Raw genomic sequence first — 22,068 nt, 5'->3', positions numbered from 1 at the left:
GTTGTATGAACAACTCGCCGAGTCTGTTCTTGAACTATGAAGATTGCCTTGGACTCGCCGAGTCAGGGCATTGACTCGCCGAGTCCTAACATGGGTGAGTTCAGCTCCCAACTCACCGAGTCACCCCCTGTGACTCAAGGCTCAACTCGACACATGAAGAAGGGACCAATTCGGTGACTCGCGACCAGACTCGCCGAGTCACCTATGCGACTCGCCGAGTCGTCGCCATGCACTCCTTAAATATACCGATTTGCTCGGTTCCAGACCATGCCATTCATAGATCTGGACTTCTAGGACACGAATCACACGTAAAGTTTCCAACTTTACGTGTGGATATTCACCAATATGGATTATAAGGCTCAAAATGTCTCAAAATGGTAGATCTAGGGCTAACAAGCCTTATGGGACCAAAAAGCTAACAGATTTGAGCTCCTGGAGCTCAATCTTACATAGATCCAAAGGCCAAACGCCTTATTACAACATATAATGAACATGCAAACTTGGGAAATTGACCAAGAAGGACCCAAATGAAGTTTTAAGCATAGAATCAAGGGGAAAACAGGTTATACCTCAAGGAAATGTTGAAATGACACAAGGATGGCTGATCTCCTTCTCCTCTTCTTGATCTACTCCTCTTACACTTCAAAAACCATCAAGAACACACCAAGAACACCTCAAACTCTCAAGAAAACAAGGGAAAACGATGTAGGGGGAGTTCTGGGGGTGAATGGGGACGAGTTGGGGCGGAATGAGAGTTTAAATAGGGTGCAAACCCTTGAAACTTAGGGTTTCATCCCGCAGCGGTGACTCGCCGAGTCCAGGATATGGACTCGTCGAGTCGCCTACTTAAAACGCGTCCTGAGTCCCGTCCCTACTCGGCGAGTCGGACCCTATGACTCGCCGAGTCTAAGGCTAAATTAGGGCAATGCTCAAATAAAATTCACATACCGGAAACCAGGTGCTACAAATCTCCCCCACTTATTTTAGACTTCGTCCTCGAAGTCTGCTGCCTGATCCTGAAACAGCTCGGGGTAGTGCTCCATCATCTCGTCTACCGGCTCCCAAGTCCACTCTGAACCCTTGCGGTGCTGCCATTGCACCTTCACTAGCTCCACCCTCTTGTTCCTTAAATCCTTCGACTTCCTGTCGAGGATTGCGACTGGGCGCTCGATGTAGTTCAGGCTGTCATCAACCTGAATATCCTCCAAAGGTACTACTGCAGAATCGTCCACTAGGCACTTCCGCAACTGCGAAACATGGAAAGTGCTGTGGATCTGGCTAAGCTCGGCTGGCAGATCCAGCCTATATGCTACCTTGCCCACCCGGGCTAAAACCCTGAACGGTCCGATGAATCGCGGGCCCAACTTGCCCCGCTTCCTGAATCGGATGACGCCTTTCCACGGTGACACCTTCAGGAGGACCATATCCCCGACCTGGAACTCTAAATCGGATCGACGCTTGTCGGCATAACTTTTCTGTCGACTCTGAGCAGTCTGAAGCCTGCTTCGGACCTGCTGTATCCTCTCAGTCGTCTTGAGCACCACTTCGGTGCTTCCCATAACTCTCTGGCCAACCTCACCCCAGCATATCGGGGTCCTACACCTCCGTCCGTACAACATCTCGAAGGGAGGGCGGTCGATACTCGCGTGATAGCTATTGTTGTAGGAGAACTCAGCCAAAGGAAGATAGGTATCCCAGCTACCACCGAAATCCAGAACACACGCCCGCAACATGTCCTCCAAAGTCTGGATGGTCCGCTCACTCTGTCCATCTGTCTGCGGGTGAAAGGCGGTGCTGAAATGCAGACGAGTGCCCAACTCGTCATGGAATCTCTTCCAAAACCTGGAAGTAAAACGCACATCCCTGTCCGAGATCACCGATACTGGCACCCCATGCCGTGCCACAATCTCCCTGATATAGATGTCGGCCAATTTCTCGGCCGATATGCTCTCCGGAATCGGAATAAAGTGAGCACTCTTGGTCAATCTATCCACGATGACCCAAATCGAATCCACTCCACGCGCGGTCCTGGGAAGCTTCGTGATAAAATCCATCGTGATATCTTCCCACTTCCACAGTGGAATGTCCAACGGCTGCATCTTGCCATGCGGCCTCTGATGTTCGGCCTTGACCTTCCTGCAGGTCAAGCACCGCTCGACGTACCATGCCACATCCCGCTTCATGCAGGGCCACCAATAGTCTAGACGAAGATCCCTATACATCTTCGTCGCCCCGGGATGAATAGAGAATCGGGACTTGTGCGCCTCCTCCATCAAAATCTGGCGCACGCCCCCGCGATACGGCACCCACACCCTATGGTGTAGTGTCAATAACCCTCGGCTATCATAATCGAAGGAGGAAATCTGACCTACTACGCGCTCGTTCTTCCGATGCTCCTCCTTGATAGCCTCCTGTTGAGCTTCCCGAATCTGCTCCAACAGGGGAGTCACCACAGTCATCCTCAAACAGGCGTCCCTGATCGGTGCCGTCTTGCGGCTAAGCGCATCGGCCACCACATTGGCCTTTCCCGGGTGGTAAAGGATCTCGCAATCATAATCCTTTACCACATCCAACCACCGACGCTGCCTCATGTTCAGATTCGGCTGATCCATGAGGTACCTCAAGCTCTTGTGGTCCGTGTAGATGGTACACCGAACCCCATAGAGGTAATGTCGCCAAATTTTGAGGGCAAATACCACCGCCCCCAACTCCAAATCGTGCGTCGGGTAGTTCGCCTCGTGAGGCTTGAGCTGCCTCGAGGCGTAAGCAATGACATGCCCCCTTTGCATCAGTACCGCGCCCAACCCAGAAATGGACGCATCGCAATAAACCACGAAATCCTCTACGCCCTCTGGCAGGGCTAAGATCGGCGCCTCACACAATCTCTGTCTCAGCGTCTCAAATGCAGCCTGCTGCTCGGGTCCCCACCGAAAGACCACGGCTTTCTTCGTCAACCGCGTCAGGGGCACGGCTATCTTGGAGAAATCCTGGATAAATCTCCGATAGTAGCCTGCCAATCCTAGGAAGCTCCGAATCTCAGATGGGGACTTCGGAACCTCCCATCTCATCACGGCCTCGACCTTGGCCGGATCGACCAGAATCCCGTTCTGGTTGACGAGGTGCCCCAGAAATTGCACCTCGCGCAACCAAAACTCACACTTGGAGAACTTGGCATACAAGCTCTCCCTCCTCAGGGTCTCTAACACCTCTCTCAAATGCTCCTCATGTTCCTCCCGGGTCTTGGAATAAACCAAGATATCATCGATAAAGACTATCACAGACCGGTCCAGCATCGGTCTGCATACACGGTTCATGAGGTCCATGAACGCGGCAGGAGCATTGGTGAGCCCAAACGGCATCACCACAAACTCGTAATGGCCATAGCGCGTCCGAAACGCGGTCTTCTACATATCCTCCTCCCTGACCCTCATCTGATGATAACCCGAACGCAAATCAATCTTGGAGAACCAAGATGCGCCCTGAAGTTGGTCAAAGAGGTCATCAATCCTCGGAAGCGGGTAACGGTTCTTTACCGTTACCTTGTTCAGCTCCCGATAATCTATACACATCCGATGCGACCCATCCTTCTTCTTCACAAACAGAATCGGGGCTCCCCAGGGCGAACTGCTCGGCCGAATAAATCCCTTGTCCAGCAGCTCCTGCAGCTGCGTAGACAACTCCTGCATCTCGGGAGGAGCCAACCGATACGGTGCTTTGGCTATCGGAGCCGCACCGGGAACGAGGTCAATCCTGAACTCCACCTGTCGCTCCGGAGGTATCCCAGGTAGTTCCTCTGGAAAAACATCAGCAAAATCTCGAACCACCGGGACCTCGCTCACGGTCGCCTTACCCGCCTCCCGGGTGTCCATCACGTACGCGACATAACCCGCGCATCCCTGCTGAAGGTAGCGCCTAGCCCTCGCTGCTGAACATACAGTGGGTCCACACTGCGGCCGCTCTCCATGAATCACTAACTCTCCCCCGCTTGGGGTCTTGACTCGCACTAGCTGCTGTGCGCAATCTATCACTGCCCCATTAGGGCTCAACCAATCCATACCAATAATCACCTTGTTCCCACGCAATGGAATGGGAACCAAGTCTACCAGGTAACACTCCTCAAACAGTCGCAGGACACAATCTCGAAACACCACCGATGCTCGCACCGATCGATCATCGGCAATCTCTACCTCTAACGGGCAATCTAACTCGCCTGAAGTCTCATGAAATCTCTTGCTAAGAGCAAGAGAAACGAACGATCGGGATGCACCCGAGTCGAACAATACCTGAACCGGGATGCCGTTCACATGGAACGATCCTAATACACATGCATACACACAGAGCACATATCAATATCATAACAACGAAAAATAAAAGATAGAAGGAAGGAATCATACCCGTCACCACATCGGGCGCGGCGCGTGCCTCCTCGGCAGTCAACTGAAATGCCCGACTCCTCACCACTGGAGCCTCTGCCTTGCCCTGACGGCCATCCGTGATCCGCAGGGTCGCTGGAGCTGGCGCCTTCACTGGCACTGAAGCTGTCAACATGGGGCAATTGGCCTTCTTGTGGCCCCTCTGGTTGCAGTGGAAACACAGCAACTCCGATGTCTGAATAACGGTCGCAGGAGCAGTGCAATCCCTGCTGATATGCCCAAACTTGCCGCACTTGTAGCAGCCTGACGATCCCATCCTGCACGCCCCCTCGTGCGGCCTGCCGCACCTCCTGCAGCGGCTCGGTCCCGACTGGCCTTTCGGCCTCCCATCTGATCCCTTGGGCTTCTTCCCCGAAGCCCCTGATGCCTGACCATCCTCAAGTTTCCGTTTCCGGATGTGCTCCAAATCTATCTCTCTCTCCCTAGCCCTGGCAATCATGGAGTCCAGGGTAGGGCAAGCCGAAAAGCTAACATGCTCCCGAATGTCAGCTCGTAGCATATCGTGGTAACGAGTCCTCCTCATATCCTCGTCACCTGCATACTGGGGCACCAATAAAGCCCTCTCCCGAAACTTGGCGGTGATCTCCGCCACGGTCTCTGTCGTCTGCCTCATGTCTAAGAACTCCCTGGCCAGCTGCTGAAGCTCGACCGCTGGCGCAAACTCTGCCCTGAACCTAGCCACAAAGTCCGACCAGGTCATTGCCTCGACAGCCGAGGCTCCCATCGAGTCACCCACTGACTCCCACCAATCTCGGGCCCGGTCCCGAAAACACCCTGCTGCGTACCTCACCTTCGACCCCTCGGGGCAGAAGCTGATCAACTGGGCGGACTCGATATCCGCAATCCACCGCCTGGCGACAATGGGGTCCTTCACCCCATGGAAATCCGGCGCACCACTGCTCCTGAAGTCCTTGAAGGACAGTGTGCGAGATCCTGACTGGCTAGAGGCCAAGTCGCTCCTGAATGCCCGTAGGCGATCCTCCATCATCTCCACGATCCCTTCCTTGATCGACCCAAAGATGATGGGGGTCGACTCAAGGATGCCCCTAGTGATCTCCGACGTGATGAACTCACGTAGCCTCTCCTCAATCGGCTCGGTGCCAGATCCCGAACCTGACCCCTCTCCTGACCCGCCATCTGTCGGTCTCGATCGAAGTACCACCATTCTGCAAAACATCAATAATAATCATTAGTGGTACTGCTACTTTCTGAGGGATCTCAACTACTTACAGGTTCCTTGGTCTCGTCTTGGCCTTCCTCGGCTCGGGTACGGATCCTCTGCTTTCAGTAGTACGGGCCCATACTACCTTCCACATCTATCCGTACCTTCTCCGAGGAATTCCTCGACTCCACCAACTCCCCTCTACTACTGCTACTCTCCGATATTCTCACCCTAGGCTTGCCCTAGGGAGAACTCAAGTTCAACACAACTGGTCCTCAGCTGCTGTGGGTCTCCTCATAATGCCAGTTAGCCACCACCTAAACACCATCACATGTAATGAGGATTAGATAATCCTTCAAGTAAAAAGATCCGTCCCTACAACGGTTGGACTCAAACAAGAGCTGCGCAATAGGGCCAGTTCCAACACTTTGGGATCATTCAACCCTGATTACATGTGGTGTGACGTGTTTACCTAGTGGCTCACTCCCATTACTCAGAATCCCACCAAGCACGAAGCAAGCAGCATTCGGATAAGGAAAAACAGACTCAAGCCAAAACTGTTCTTAGAACAAGAAACGACACTTAACATAGGATGCTAAGCTCATACTATCAGGCATAACCTAAACAGGCTACCCTACTGCTGTCTACTCAATTCTAACATGCAATATTCAATAAGCTGGAACAAATAAACAGGCACATAAGGCATCACTCCTAGATCCTTAGTCTATTCTAGCATGCAATATTCATAAAGCTGATAAACATAACATAAACTTGTATGGGTACTATGGGGAATACTTACTTGAGCTCGGCCGGTCGCGCACGTCACACACTTTACTCTTTCTCGTGACTCTTTTCCGGGTTTTTAAAGAATAATTTCTTTTGGAAAAATCTTTCAATCCCTCGATTTGAGTCCGAACACTCCCGAAGGCGTGTCCGAATCCCTCAAACCAGGGCTCTGATACCAACTTGTAACGACCCCAAAAAAAAATTCTTTTTTTTTGTTTGATATTACTTTAGAAAATATTAATAAATAAAAACATTGTCTAAATAAAAGAAACATTGTTTGTTCACACCATAACACATTGCAACCATGTTCTCAAAAACCAAACCGTACTTCCCATCAAATATCAGAGTACAATCCCAGTAAATCTCATAAATGCGGAAACCGAAGAGTGTGTGTATGACGTGCCGCTACCGCGCCGGCTCCTTCCCCTTCGATGCAGAGGTACCTGAAAACAAAACTGTAAACGTAAGCACAAAGCTTAGTGAGATCCCCCAACGTACCGCATACCATACAATCACATAACATATATATATACTGCCAGGCTATTCTGGGGTGCCTGACTACCCGGTACGGCCATTCTGGGGTGCCGACCTACCCGTGTCAAGCCATTCTGGGGTGCTGACCTACCCATACGGCCATTCTGGGGTGCCGTCTTACCCGTGTCAAGCCATTCTGGGGTGCTGACTACCCATCGGTCCTAACAACCGATCCTCGGGGACTATTTCACCCCTACTACTACGATCACATATAACAGAACAGGCCAGCATGCATACATATCGTCACATACTGTCAGACGCATCTGGGGTGCCTGACTACCCTTCGGTCCGAACAACCAAACTCTACTACTATCACATACAGCATATCATGCTAGCATATATCATGTCAGGTACTAGCGAACTTAGATGATATCACAAAGACAATCATCTATCATACAACTCCTACTGGTGGGTCGGCATTGTGGCCTTAGACCCACCGCTACTGGAAGGTAACTCACCTCAAAGTAGCTGCTGAACTGATCGGGAACTAACTGACTGCTGCTGCTCCGGGAGTCCTCCGGCTGCAATTTCCACGACATACTCAATCAAACACTGCTAACTGTCCTTTAGGTAAAATGACCATTTTACCCCTGGATTAACTCTAAGCCAAGGCTGGAGTCAACTTTCAGTTGACCCGACTCGCCGAGTGGATCACCACTCGCCGAGTCCCTAGCAAACCAATGTCCTGGGTCCCTGGTTCTACTCGTCGAGTCGGGCTATGACTCGACGAGTCCGTCTTCTAACTGCCATTCAACACCTTCATCCTACTCGCCGAGTTGTATGAACAACTCGTCGAGTTCATCTTCATCCGAAGAACACTTTATGCTAAGGCTCGCCGAGTTGTATGAACAACTCGCCGAGTCTGTTCTTGAACTATGAAGATTGCCTTGGACTCGCCGAGTCAGGGCATTGACTCGCCGAGTCCTAACATGGGTGAGTTCAGCTCCCAACTCACCGAGTCACCCCCTGTGACTCAAGGCTCAACTCGACACATGAAGAAGGGACCAATTCGGTGACTCGCGACCAGACTCGCCGAGTCACCTATGCGACTCGCCGAGTCGTCGCCATGCACTCCTTAAATATACCGATTTGCTCGGTTCCAGACCATGCCATTCATAGATCTGGACTTCTAGGACACGAATCACACGTAAAGTTTCCAACTTTACGTGTGGATATTCACCAATATGGATTATAAGGCTCAAAATGTCTCAAAATGGTAGATCTAGGGCTAACAAGCCTTATGGGACCAAAAAGCTAACAGATTTGAGCTCCTGGAGCTCAATCTTACATAGATCCAAAGGCCAAACGCCTTATTACAACATATAATGAACATGCAAACTTGGGAAATTGACCAAGAAGGACCCAAATGAAGTTTTAAGCATAGAATCAAGGGGAAAACGGGTTATACCTCAAGGAAATGTTGAAATGACACAAGGATGGCTGATCTCCTTCTCATCTTCTTGATCTACTCCTCTTACACTTCAAAAACCTTCAAGAACACACCAAGAACACCTCAAACTCTCAAGAAAACAAGGGAAAACGATGTAGGGGGAGTTCTGGGGGTGAATGGGGACGAGTTGGGGCGGAATGAGAGTTTAAATAGGGTGCAAACCCTTGAAACTTAGGGTTTCATCCCGCAGCGGTGACTCGCCGAGTCCAGGATATGGACTCGTCGAGTCGCCTACTTAAAACGCGTCCTGAGTCCCGTCCCTACTCGGCGAGTCGGACCCTATGACTCGCCGAGTCTAAGGCTAAATTAGGGCAATGCTCAAATAAAATTCACATACCGGAAACCAGGTGCTACACATTTAAGGGTCAACTGTCCACAGCTTTCTGCAGGACCGGTGCAGGCTCTAGCACCGGCCACATTGAGGAGTTCAGGAGGAGGACAGGATGGAGCAGAGCCCCAAGGGCTCAGGGTCGTGCTTATCGGCTTGTGGCAGAGGGAGACGGAGCAGTGCCGGAGGCAGCTGCGGGTATGATGCTTTCTTGATGTCTTGATTAGCTTGCGTTGATTGTGGCATATTGTTTGTGCTGGTATCTGGTGTGGATTTCGATGCGGTATTCGTTGTTTCGCGGGTTTGGCATGGTTATGGATTGGTGTTTCAAGTTTTCGCTTTGGCATTCGTTGTTCCCTGATGGTTTAGTATGGTTATAGTTTGGTGTTTTGGTGCCGGTAGCCTTGTGCGGTTTTCGATGCGGTATTCATCCTTTGGCAGGTTGTGGGTTTGGTTACGGGTTATTGTTTGGGAATTCCGTTGGTTATTGTTCGTGAGGGTTGATAGTAGAGATGCGGCACTAGGTTGAATGTCGGGTAGCATCTGCAGTCGTGGAGGGGATAATTGAAAGACCGGATTCTTTTGAGCGGATTGATCAGGGAGGAGATGTGTTTTGCTGAGGGTTGCTTATGCTTGTGGGAAGCAGTCAGTGTGTAAATGTTCTCTTTGTGCAGGATTGTTCTGAAAGGTCGTTAATGGCGATCGGTGGCTGTGAGTCAGTGTTTTAAGTGGGGGAGAGTTGGAGAATTCCCCGGGAGATCGATGAGTATGTGAGGGTGCTTAGCTGTTGGGATTCAGCAGTGTTTGTCAGCGCAGAGTATAGGCCGACGAGAGTGAGTGTCGGGTATGCGGGGCGGGATACAAACCTAGGGCATTTGATTGTGGAGGCATGAGAGAAGGCCGGAATCAAGCTTGAGTAAGTAACCGTGGTTATGCGATCAGAGTATTGGTATGTTTGAGGTACGTGATGGGTTGTACTGCATTAATCCCACGGGATTATGTTGTGCATGTTTCTAGAGCTGGAACCGGAAGGTTCCCAGAGTTAGAACCTGAGGGTTCGCAGAGTTTGGGTGTACGGACCCGCAGAGATATAGCCTTGAATGGCTAGTATGTGTTATGAGAGTCGGTCCAGTCATGCTGGAGACTCTGTTGGTATTGTTGGATCAGTTTGAGATTGCGGATCGTGTATGTTGCAGTGTGAATGCATTGGAAGGTCTGGCCCCGGGTTAGTAATCTTGTTTAGCTGAGGCAGCGATTTTGATGAGTGGAGAGAGCGCATGGGATTGAGAGCCCCTGCAATGAGAACCAGAGTATGTGAATAGCGGTTACGCAAAAAGGGTGGTGTCGCTTGGGGCAAGCACCGTAGCACCGGTCGGAGTGGCATTATGGCCAATAGGGTCCCTTGGAAGGAAAAGAGAAAGGTGTGTAACTCCGAAGGGGAGTGCAAGTTCACGAGAATGAAAGCTGCAGAGCAGAGTCATGGTTAGAGTATTTCGAGTATGCCTTCGAGCATCGTGTTTGTGGCAGCGAAGAAGGAACCCATCCGGTTTGGGATGTCTGTTGAGGCTCAGAAAGGATGCAGGGAGAGGGAGAATCTTAAATTCTCAGTGTGATTCTGATCAGAGTGTAGGGTGGATGTAGTGGTTCATCTTGGGAGATGTTCGAGGATATCATCAGTGTATCGGGTCTTTCAACCTGCGGGTGTTGGGACTAGTTCAGTATGTGTATGTGATGGCAAGAGGAGAACTTGTGAGAGTTGCTCTGAGAGTGAGAATGGATCTCTCAGTCGGTCCGAATGGACAAAGTGGGCTTTGGATCGGGGATCCGGTGGTTCATGGTTTTCCGACCCTTATGGGTCGAATGATCGTTGAGATTTAGAGCAGAGTTGCATTTTGGGTAATTTTCGATTTCAGAGTGATGTGCAGTACAGAGATCGTGCTTCAGTCGACAGAGCAGATTCGACAGAGCCGACAGGAAAATTATGCAGACAGACGCCGGTCCAAGCTTGAGTTTCAGGTCGGTGACTTCGTATTCCTGTAGGCCTCTCCTTGGAGAGGAGTGATTCGATTCAGGAAGAGGGGGCAAGTTGGGGCCCCGGTATACTGGACCTTTTCATGTGATTGCGGGGGTAGGCCGGGTGGCCTATCGTTTGAAGTTGTCTACGGATTTGAGACGAATCCACGATATTTTCATGTGTCGCAATTGAGGAAGTATATAGCCGATGAGTCGGCAGTGGTTCCATTAGAAGACATTCAGGTGGATGCGAGCCTGAATTATGCCGAGAAGCCAGTGGTCATCAGAGATCGGAAGATCAAGGTTCTGAGGAACAAGGAGGTACCTCTGGTACTGGTTCAGTGGCAACATCGGAAGGGATCGGAAATGACTTGGGAGCCGGAACGTGAGATGCGGGAGCAGCATCCGGAACTATTTTCAGAGTGAGACTTCGAGGGCGAAGTCTAGTTCTAGTGGGGGAGAGTTGTAACAGCCCGGAATTTCAAATATTGATATAATTATGTTTTTGGGGGTGATTTAAGAGGGGACTCGGCGAGTTGGAGCCTAGACTCGCCGATTAGGATCGCAGACTTGGTCGCGGGTTCGCGACTGGACTCGACGAGTCCAGACATGGACTCGGCGAGTCGACGCTGTTCAGCAGAAACCCTAACCGTTCGGTTTTGGATCGTATATAACACCTCTTAGGCCGTCATTGTCCGTCTTTTGGTCGATTGAGAAGAACCCTAATCGTTGTGGACGTCTAGAGCAGGAGAGAAAGCTATTGGAACTTGGAGGAACTTGTTAGGCAAGAAGAAGAAGAATTTGGCCAAAGGAATATCAAGGAGGATCGAGTCCTGAGGTTTGGGGGACACAGAGAGTGCGTTTTCAGGTAATACTCGAACCATTTCTGTTATTTTGATGTGTATACGAATCTAGGGTTTATGAAACCCACTTAGTGATTAGATGGGTTATTATGTTATTACCCAGACGTTTATACCCCAGTAATAAGATGTTTAGAAGTCCAGAAAGTCCCATGGTTGTGTATCTCGGGACCATACGTAATTTAGGAAGCAGTTGCTCGTCTGCATGGCATGGACTCACCGAGTTGTTCTTCAGACTCGGCGAGTAGCTTGAAGATTAACTGGGACTCGTCGAGTTGTTCTTCAGACTCGGCGAGTTGAGTCGGGGTGGCCCCGCGATTCTTCCAGGAGGAACTCGTCGAGTAAAAAGGGGATACTCGACGTGTAGAAAGGGTGTCTTAAGGAATCGGTGAGTTAAGGGCGAGTGGACTCAGAGTCGTTGAACTCGGCGAGTCTTGGGGTGACTCGGCGAGTTAGGTCGCGGGTTGAGTGAAGTTCTGAGTAGGGGGACTCGGCGAGTCATAGGGTTGACTCGGCGAGTAGGGTCAGTCAGGGGTTGACTTTGACCTTGTCTTTGACCAAGGAATTACCAGTGGTTCCAGGGGTATTTTGGTAATTGTTGTTACTGTTTGAGTTCAGTGCATTGGTGACTGTCCAGAGGTGGAGATCGTATCAGTGATCGGAGCAGCTTGAGCTATCTGTTCAGTCGGCAGTTTCGAGGTGAGTTATCCTCACTATATCGCTAGGGTTTATGGCACCAAGGCCGACCCTTTTATCGGATGGAAATCCGGGTAGTTGTTATTACATGTTATGGGCCGGAAGGCGTTGCTATGTGGACCGGAAGGTCATGGCCTGGAAAGGCGTATGTATGCATTTAGTATGTTGACTGATTCATGGGGTAATGTTATGCTAGTGACCGGCTAGACCGGTATCTTGTTAGAGTAACGCTATGATATGTGATCTGTTGATCGATTGTTGTCTATTAACTGCTATATGATTATTTGTTATGTTATATATGCATTTTATTCTTATGGGCCGGAAGGCAATATGTTATGGGCCGGAAGGCAATATGTTATGGGCCGGAAGGCGTATATGTGGTTGGTATTCTGGGGGTATCTCACTAAGCTTTCGAGCTTACAGTTGTGGTTTTATGTTTCAGGTTCTCAAGAGTCTGTGGCAAGGCAATGGTGTGATCGTACCGTTCCTCGCGTTGGTGTTTTATGATATGAACCTGGGAAATTACTCTGTTAAATAATGTATTGAAAACCTTTTTGTAACAATGTTAATAAGATGAGTGATTTTGAAAAGTTTTAATTTGAAATTTCGGACGTTACATCATACATAGATATTTTTTCTTAATATTAAACAAAATATTTGATTTTACAACTGATTGGTCAATTTCGATTAGATGGCATAAATAATAAATAAAGCTTAAAAAATTTCAAATAAAAGGGCATATATAATGGATTATTTGTTTTATTTTAATTGGATAAGAGATTGGGTCAAATTTTTGGAAGAGATAAGATTTCAAAGGTAATCAGATTAAAATTTAATATTATTTTATTCATTATAAGTTGTACTTTACGCTTAGAGAGTTGAACGTCTTAAAAAAATAATATTATTTTATTGGATCTATTTATAGAAATAGTAGGATTTCTTTTATAAGCTAGTAAAGATATATATATATATATATATATATATATATATATATATATATATATATATATATATATATATATATATATATTATTCAAGATTAATATGTAAATGGCTATTAGGTAGTCTTTTAATTGAAAATTAAGACGCAACCTCTTATTTTTCAGATTTAAAGTGATTAATATGTAAATGGCTATTAGGTAGTCTTTTAATTGAAAATTAAGACGCAACCTCTTATTTTTCAGATTTAAAGTGTTTGGTAGCGGCTGAAGAACTAAAAGTGTACCAAAAGTGCATAACAAACCACATGTACCAAAACTGTAATTTAGCATTAAAAACTAGAAGAATTAAAAGTGTAATTCATTCATTTTCTAAACTAAGTATAGGGACCCAAAAACTGTAATTAATGCATAAAAAGTATATGGACCATAATTGTAATTCAATATTTTTCTAAATTATACACTATAGAATGGAGGCAAAAACTATAACTAATGAAAATTAAAAACTATAGGGACCAAAACTGTAAATAATGCATAAAAACTATAGGGACCAAAAGTGTAATTCAATCATTCCTTAATCAAAAACTATCTGGAGCAAATTAAAAACTATCAAAGATCAAAACTGTAATTATTAACATATTGCATTTCCTACAAATTAAGGATATATATATATATATATATATATATATATATATATATATATATATATATATATATATATATATATATATATATATATATATATATATATATATATATATATATGGTGTTTTAGATTTTATTAACATATTACAACATTACGGTCAGGGCAAAACTATTTAGCCTGATTTTATAGTCCATGGAGACTAAAAGCCCAATTTGGTCCATCAAATGAAATATGTGGGTCCAGTCAAATGCAACATTGAGTAAGCATAGCCCTATTTGTTTATTTGAATGAGTGATTATAGATTATAAGTTACAAACCCCCGCTTATTAGAATTATAAGAAATATAAATACATATTGATTGAAGTTTCCAGGCATTGGAATTATAAGGAAATTTGAAGAAGTGACATGGTTTGTATTAAGTAAAATAAATCTTTTTATTTGAATTTAAAATATTTTATGGGCAATATTTAATTGTGTATACATTGTGTATAAATCATTTTATGTTGGGTTTATCGAGTTTTATTTACGTGTCGTATCGTGTTAATTTTCGTATCAAAATTTAAACACAACAAAATATAACATTGACTTTTTTTATACAAGACGACACAAACACGAATTCAAATTTCCATTTTGTTTCAATACTGTTTCGTTATTGTATTTCCGTGGTGTCGTGTGAACTTTAGATACGCCTAGACTCATATCTAATGAAATCGTAATATTTAATTCTTGTTATCTTATTATATATTACTATAAAAAAAATGTGTGTTACCCTTGTGGAAAATTTTTGGTTCCGTCCCTGATTATAGTGTTGCTTATCAGGATTGATCGGTTAATTTTGAATGTTTTTGAAGGAAAAATAAAAATAAACCAACCATGTCGCTAATAAATGAGAAAAACTTAAAAAAGATAAGAGGGAACATGTCCTAGGTGGAAGCGTATTTGAGCTACATTATTTTTATAAACAAAACACTTGCATATATTTGAAGATTAATAGGTAAATCAGTTGAATTTTAGGCTCTAAATTTTAAGAAGCCATGTGCAATCACATACATTGTACACCCTCAAGACCAACCATGTCACTAATAAACATTTTTTTAGTGTTTTCATATAATAAAATATAAATAAATATTAGCTTAAAATAAATAGTTTTTTATAAGTTGTTTCATTATAACTTATTTGAATTTTATTATAGGTGGAAACCAGTTTACTCATTATAACCAGTTTCGTTATTCTTTTTTTCATCGGCAGTGGTTCGTAACTTCGTATACCAATTTACCCCTTTACCTTTGTCCGGTCATTTGTTGTGTATCATAGTGTTTCGGTACCATATAAGTTCATCCCAACATTTTTTCTTAAATTTTGTTTTGATACCACATAAGCTTATAAGCACTATAAGCAATCCCAAACACGCCAAATAGTTTCATTTCATACGAATAATGAATGTATCTACAATTCTACCCAAAATAACTACATATTCACATTTTCTTTACCAACATTTTCTCAACATGTAACAAATAAAATACATTGTCCATGTCAATATACATTGTTATTATGGGGAAAAAATATAACTGTGTTGTTATTATAGCTAAAAGATAAAGCACATTCCTATTATTAGGAGAGAAAAGTAAATGCATTGCTACTATAGGTAACAACCACAATTTTCCGAAAGAACTTTCATTTTCATCACGAATACAACTGGTTTCAGTAGAATTAAACGAAAGACATACCCCTAATTCTATCGATTGAATCTTCTTGATCAAACTCGATGAACAACAAGCCTCTATTTACATTGAGGGATGGAATATACATTCTTAAGAAAAAATAAAAATAAAAAACCAATAAATGCCATTACTTACTCCAATGTGATCTCAAGTATCGTAGTAAGCCTCGGTTTTCTATACAGTCGAAGAAGCAACGAAGAGCACACAACACAAATCGAAGAGAGCGCCATGCAAGCACCGGCGACCCATGGCGGCAATTGGACTTTGAACCACGGAAACAGGATTCCGGCGGATACTGGAATGGCGACAACATTGTATGCCATGGCAAAAACGTAATTTACACGGATACGAGCGAAGGTTTTTCTTGAAAGATCGATGGCGGTGATCACGTCTTCTAAATTGTTTTTCATCAGAACGTAGTCAGCGGCTTCAATTGCGATATCGGTTCCGGCACCGATTGCCATTCCGACGTCGGCGGCTACTAAGGCGGGGGAATCGTTGATTCCGTCACCCACCATTGCAACGATGCTACCGTCTCTTTGAAACGAACGGATGACTTCAGCTTTTCCGGCTGGCATCACCTCTGCCCTTACATCTAGAATTCCAGCCTAGAAATTGAAATGAAGTTTATTGAATTTTATGAAATTCTAGGAAGGAATTGGAATCTTATTGAATTGAATTCGGGAGTGAAAAAAGAGAAAACAGACCTCTTGTGCAACAGCTCTAGCAGTACGCCAATTATCTCCAGTAACCATGATAGAGCGAACACCCATTTTGAAAAGCGCCTCCACCACAATCGCGGCTTCTCTCTTTAATGGATCTGCAACTCCCACAACACCGATAAGTTCGGAATCACAAGCCACCAGTATTCCTGTCTTTGCATTCTCTTCTAAATCCACCATAAAATCTTCAACTTCGAGGGGAATCATAACCCCTTTCTCTTTCAGCAAAGCTCTGTTTCCTACCTGTCCAAACCAATTCAAATAAGAAAAGAAAATTTTAAGATTAAAACAACAGTATGGTTTAGTTTAGTCATTAGTGTCTTGAAATGTTACCAAAATCTGCTTCTGATTGATGCAACACTGAAGGCCTCTTCCAGGAATTGCACAGAAATCAGAGGTATCGAGAAGCCATCCTGTCATTTTTTCATTTTTGGTCCCTCTTGGAGAATCGTTTGGAACAGAAGGATTCTCAAAGAAATGGAAATGGCGAGCGTAATCGCATATCGCTTTTGATAATGGATGTTCGCTGTTAACCTGAGACGAATGGATTTATAATTAGTAAATGATTGTCTCTTTTTTATAATAACTGAACAAGAATGGATTTATATTTTTATACCTCGGCAGAAGCGACCAATGTCAAGAAGTCTCCACGATCCATTTGTGTGAATACTTTAACAGTGGTAACTGCAGCTTTATTCTGAGTTAAAGTACCGGTTTTATCAAATATTACATATCGAATATTTTGAGCCCTTTCTAATGCATCTCCTCCTTTGATAAGAACACCGTTATTAGCTCCAACCCCGGTTGCAACCATCACAGCAGTTGGTGTGGCTAGACCAAGTGCACAAGGACATGCAACAACAACAGCCGAAATAGAAAACATAAGTGCAAATTCAAAGTGGGACCCATTTGGAGGCAACCATGTTTCTGGGTAAACTCCAAAAATTCCACTAAAGTACCTGCGTTTAGTAAAGATATAATATCATAACAATATTATCTTTATCTTTATGTTTTGTCTTGTCATGCATAATAAGAAAATCGGACCTTACTTACCAAACGAAGAATGTCATCATTGACAAAGTAACAACTGTAGGGACAAAAATGCTTGCAATCTGAAACAATCAACATGCCATTGAATGAGTAATGGATTAAGACAAAAAGATACTTGCATATATAACTTACTAGACTAATTCGTTTCTCCATAAATTATGGTTGAAATGTGTACTTACAAAGTCAGCAAACTTCTGGATAGGAGCTTTGGACATTTGTGCTGTTTCAACGAGAGAAATAATCTGGCTTAAAACTGTATCAGAGCCTATTTTGGTAGCTTGAACATGGAGGGAGCCATGTAAGTTTATTGTCCCTCCAATCACTAAAGAATTTATCTCTTTTAAACAAGGTGTTGATTCACCTGTAACCATACTCTCATTCACATAACTTGAACCTGAGACAACATGGCCATCAACTGGAATCTTTGACCCTGGAACAATTTTTAATATATCTCCTAATTGAATCAGTAATGAATCTATCTCCCTTTCTCCCATAACATTTCCATCTGCCACAAACTCAAACTTATTAATCTCAAAACACCATTCATAACTAGACAAGCTTTGTAGGACTATACTCGATGATGAGGATGAAGAGGGCATTCGTGTCTTTTTGCATGGATGAGGGATCAAGAGTATGTCAATGGATAAAAAAAAAATGCACTTTTGTCCCAACCAAAAACGCGAATAAAGGGGATGAGGAGGGCATTCATGTCTTTTGCACAGATAGCTTGAAAGTGAGTCCTTGTCCCACCTTTTTGGACAGGATAAAAGGAAATCGGCTTTTTAATAGTAAGTTACATTTTTGGTCCCCGAGTATGCTGATTTTTACAATTTTGATCCCAAAAAGCTCCTTATATGAGGTTTTTGTAACGTTTTAGACTCTATTCCAAGTAAAATAGCTATATTGTTGGGATTAAATTTTCAAAAATAAGCTACATTGAGTCACACACAGACCAAGAATAGTTATTTTACTGGAAACACGAGTCAACAACTTACAAGAACCTCAAATAAGGGCCAAAACTGCAAAAGAAAACTTCATGGGACCAAAATTGGAAAAATCAGCTATACTCTGTGACCAAAAAAATGCAGCTTACTCTTTTTCTAAGTGGTAAAAGATGTTGATGGGTTCAATTGCTATAGAAAATAGTTAAGTACCTTTGTCTAAAAGAAGCAGCAAAGCTGTTGAAGGTGCAAGTTCCACCAACTTCTTTATAGCATCTGAAGTTTTCCCTTTTGCAAGAGTTTCCAAGTATTTCCCAAACAACACAAAAGTTATTAACATTGGACTTGTTTCAAAGTAAGTCCGAGACCAAAACCCTGTGATTGCACCATATAGAAGGGCATAAATGGAATAAAAGTATGCAGCTGAGGTTCCCATAGCCACCAAAACATCCATATTTGTTGCACCATTACGTAATGCTCGAAAAGCAGCAATATAAAAACGCTTCCCGGCTTTAAACTGAATGAGGCTAGCCAATATCACACGCAACCAATCACCAATTTGGAATGGTCCAATCGATAAGAGTAATATGTAATTAAGAAAGGGTATATGTGGACATATGAATCCCAATGCAAAGATGGGAATCTGTCATCAAGTGGAATAGTTAGTTAGTAAGTAAGAGAAGGCATAAAAATTAAAGAAACAAAAAAACCATTTGCTTACCCCAAGAGAGAAACTGAAAAGAAAGTTGTGCAACATGTGTGAAGATTCTTCAAGATTTTGAGTAACCATTCTCGCATAAGGATTCTTTACATGTAGTTGAAAATTACCACCACTTTCTTTATGAATCGCATCAACTAAATCTCTAGGAGTAAGTATCTCAGTATCAAAATAAACATCTACTTCACTTGTTATCTTGTTATAATCAAACTGTCTAACTCCTTTCAGGTTGCATAATATTCCATCTAATGTATGTTCATCCAAGTGATTCGATATCCCTGTTATTCCTAACATGATTCCATCTTGTCCACTGCTTTCTGCAAGTGAAGCCTCAAAACCAGCATCTTCAATGGCATTGATGATTTCGTCCTTACTAATTGTAGAAGGATCATATTCTACTTGCCCTAGTGAAGTAGCAAGAGCAACTATAGCTTTTTTAACACCAGGAAGCTTTCTTAAAATGCCTTCAATGGAATTAACACAAGCTGCACATGTCATGCCTCCAATTATGAACTGGCCTACTACAGTTCCATGTGTTGTACCCTGGTCTTGTAAAATCTCGGCCTCAAACCCTGCATCTTCTACTGCATTCTTGATATCATCTTGCTGAAGAAAGTGTGCAAATCATGTTCTCAGTTTGTAAAAACTATGTGTTATCTATGAACTTTTTTCATCGTATTTCTTGATTGATCTATATTATACTCAAATCTAAATTTTAAACAGCTTATGTTACCATTGGCTTTGAAAATGGTACTCCTCAATCCATTTGGGAGTGAAATGGACTGTTTTTCAACTATAAAATTAAGTGCCTAATTTATTCAAGAAAATTCCAATGACTAAACTGAAATTGAATAAATATATATGTGAAAACTATGGTCCCAATCAAAAATTAAAATAATAAAATGTATATCAGTTACGGAAATGACAGAAAGAGGGGGGAAAACGTAAGAACAATAAGAGGACAATCTCTAAGATTGATTTCTGCAAAATGTAAAGTTGGAACAATCATCAATGTTGACCTAAATAATAGAAACATATTGTTTACAAGTTCGGTAAGCTTACGATCACAATTTCACATTATAAATTATAGATTCATAAAACAAAATGGTAACAGCAAGTATCTTCTTTCGTTCAGATATTACTCCATGAATCATGATTCAGAATTTAGTGAAAAGGAATCACAGAAATGAGACTTACATCGACCAAATTGGGATGAAAAACGACGTCAGCTTTGTTCTGTAACAAAGCTACGGAGGCGCTAACGACGCCGTTGAGGCTCATGAGTGCTCCTTCGACTGAATTGGAACACGCTGCACATGTCATCCCTGTGACTCGCACCTGAATTCTCGTAACGCCTACTTTCTCCTTACCTTTCCTACTTTTACCGGCATTATTATCATTATAAGCATCCTCATAAGAATCTAAAAGCCTAACATCCTCGAGGTTAACGCCTATGTCGATCGCCGACGAAGCACGACCGCCGTCGCTATCACGGCCCCCAACCTCCGTCAGCTGGAGGTCTTTGAAGGTCGGCGTCATGATTAAATCACGGGCGATCCGAACAAATTCTATATAAATGTCCTGTATGTATCTCTGTAAATATCGACAGAGAGAAAATCTACGTTATATATATACACAGGCATATGGTGAAAGAGAGAGAGAATGACAGGTGAAACTGATGATATTAAGGACCCAGACACCCAGCCATGGCGCTAAACTCTTTCGTAAATGTTCATTTACACCCCCTTCGTGTTATTTCAATTCACATCTTAGGAACTTAGATTAGCTTAATTCATTTATTAACAATTTCATTTTCTTTTTTCCTGTTGATATCGTAAAAAAAAGTTATAAAAATGCTCCCTGTGACTTTACTATAAGTCATTTTTTTTTATGAATATAATCCCTATGGTTTTCAAAACTTTAATTAATTTATTTTTTTATGAATATAATCCCTATGGTTTTCAAAACTTGAATTAACGATGTCGTTACTGTTCATCCATGAGTGTAAGAATATTTTTGTCTTTTCAACAGCAGGAACTGAATTTGTGACCAAGGAGAAATCATAGAGACTATTTGTTTAATTTTTTCTATATTTTATGTTTATGAGTTTGTTGATTTTCTATCTCTTTGCTTTTTAAAATATAACTTTGAACATTTTTATTTTGAACTTTGAAAATATTATTTTCACTCCTTTATTTACAAAATTTCAGTGTTAACCCCGTATATATAATTTGATTTTCATTAATAATTTCCGTTCGTTAACTAAAACTATTATTACGTGTTTATTTTTATATATATCGATATAATTAAAGTTGGTTAGTGCTTCAATTTTAATTTACAACTTTCTTTTGTTACTTTTTTTAATTACAAGGTTTTTTTATAAAGTTGTCGGCTTAAATTCGAGTTTATATACATTTCGATGTAGTTTTTTTTTCGTTTTTGTGTTTAAGTTTATGTACGTTTCCTACGTATGAGACGAGTCACATTGTAACGCTCAATTTTGGTATAAGCTTAATTCTCTTATTAATTGTATTTTTCATGTGGGACTCGAAGAGTTGGAAGCTCCAACTCGTCGTGTCGAGAGGGATTTTGCCGCGGATATTTATGGACCAACTCGGCGAGTCGGGGTGTCCCAACTCGGCGAGTTGGTGGTTGTGAATAAACCCTAATTTTTAGGGTGTTGCACCCTATTTAAAGACCTTAAGTCCCTTGTTGGCCTTCTTACCAGCCTCCTTATCCAGAAACCCTAATTTTGTGCATTATCCTCCAAGGTTGAGTGTGTGAGCTTGTGGTGAGCTTTGAGAGTTGGTTTTTGGTATTCTTTGGAAAGAGCTTTGAAGTTGGAGGTGCCTAGTTTGAAAGGAGGGCTTTAGATCCAAAAACTCTTTATTTGTTGCAGTCCTTTTTGAGGTATAAAGTCGATACCTTGCTTTGTTATCATCTAGATCTTTTTGTTTGATGTTTTAGCTTGATTTTGGGTTTATGTTTGGGTTGTCCAAGAAGTTGAGGGTTCCAGAGGTTATTATGTTAGATCTGACCCTTTCATGACCTCTATTGGCTTAAAGTTGCA

At 43.2% G+C, this 22,068-nt stretch overlaps 1 protein-coding gene across 1 annotated transcript; it reads right to left on the bottom strand.

The window, feature by feature from the left end:
* Positions 1–15,504: 15,504 nt before the first annotated feature.
* On the bottom strand, positions 15,505–20,694 carry LOC111900175 (copper-transporting ATPase RAN1). The gene is made up of 9 exons (XM_023896054.2): positions 20,196–20,694; positions 19,002–19,604; positions 18,494–18,923; positions 17,519–17,844; positions 17,343–17,401; positions 16,906–17,248; positions 16,623–16,823; positions 16,275–16,532; positions 15,505–16,175 (listed from the first exon to the last, which is right to left on the bottom strand). The coding sequence occupies exons 1-9, from the start codon at positions 20,535–20,537 to the stop codon at positions 15,699–15,701; spliced, it is 3,039 nt and encodes a 1,012-aa protein (XP_023751822.1). The 5' UTR covers positions 20,538–20,694; the 3' UTR covers positions 15,505–15,698.
* Positions 20,695–22,068: the final 1,374 nt, after the last annotated feature.

The sequence above is a fragment of the Lactuca sativa genome, chromosome 8 (genome assembly GCF_002870075.4).
Source record: "Lactuca sativa cultivar Salinas chromosome 8, Lsat_Salinas_v11, whole genome shotgun sequence".
Taxonomy (NCBI): domain Eukaryota; kingdom Viridiplantae; phylum Streptophyta; class Magnoliopsida; order Asterales; family Asteraceae; genus Lactuca; species Lactuca sativa.
Note: the sequence above shows the minus strand (reverse complement) of the source record. Positions and strands in the feature narration are given on the sequence as shown.

Coding starts and splice junctions, on each gene's coding strand:
- LOC111900175 (XM_023896054.2), bottom strand. CDS start 20,537: ATGACGCCGACCTTCAAAGACCTCCAGCTGACGGAGGTTGGGGGCCGT. Junction 16,824..16,905: donor CATTGGTCGCTTCTGCCGAG/GTATAAAAATAT, acceptor CATTCGTCTCAG/GTTAACAGCGAACATCCATT. Junction 16,176..16,274: donor CTAGAGCTGTTGCACAAGAG/GTCTGTTTTCTC, acceptor TTCAATTTCTAG/GCTGGAATTCTAGATGTAAG.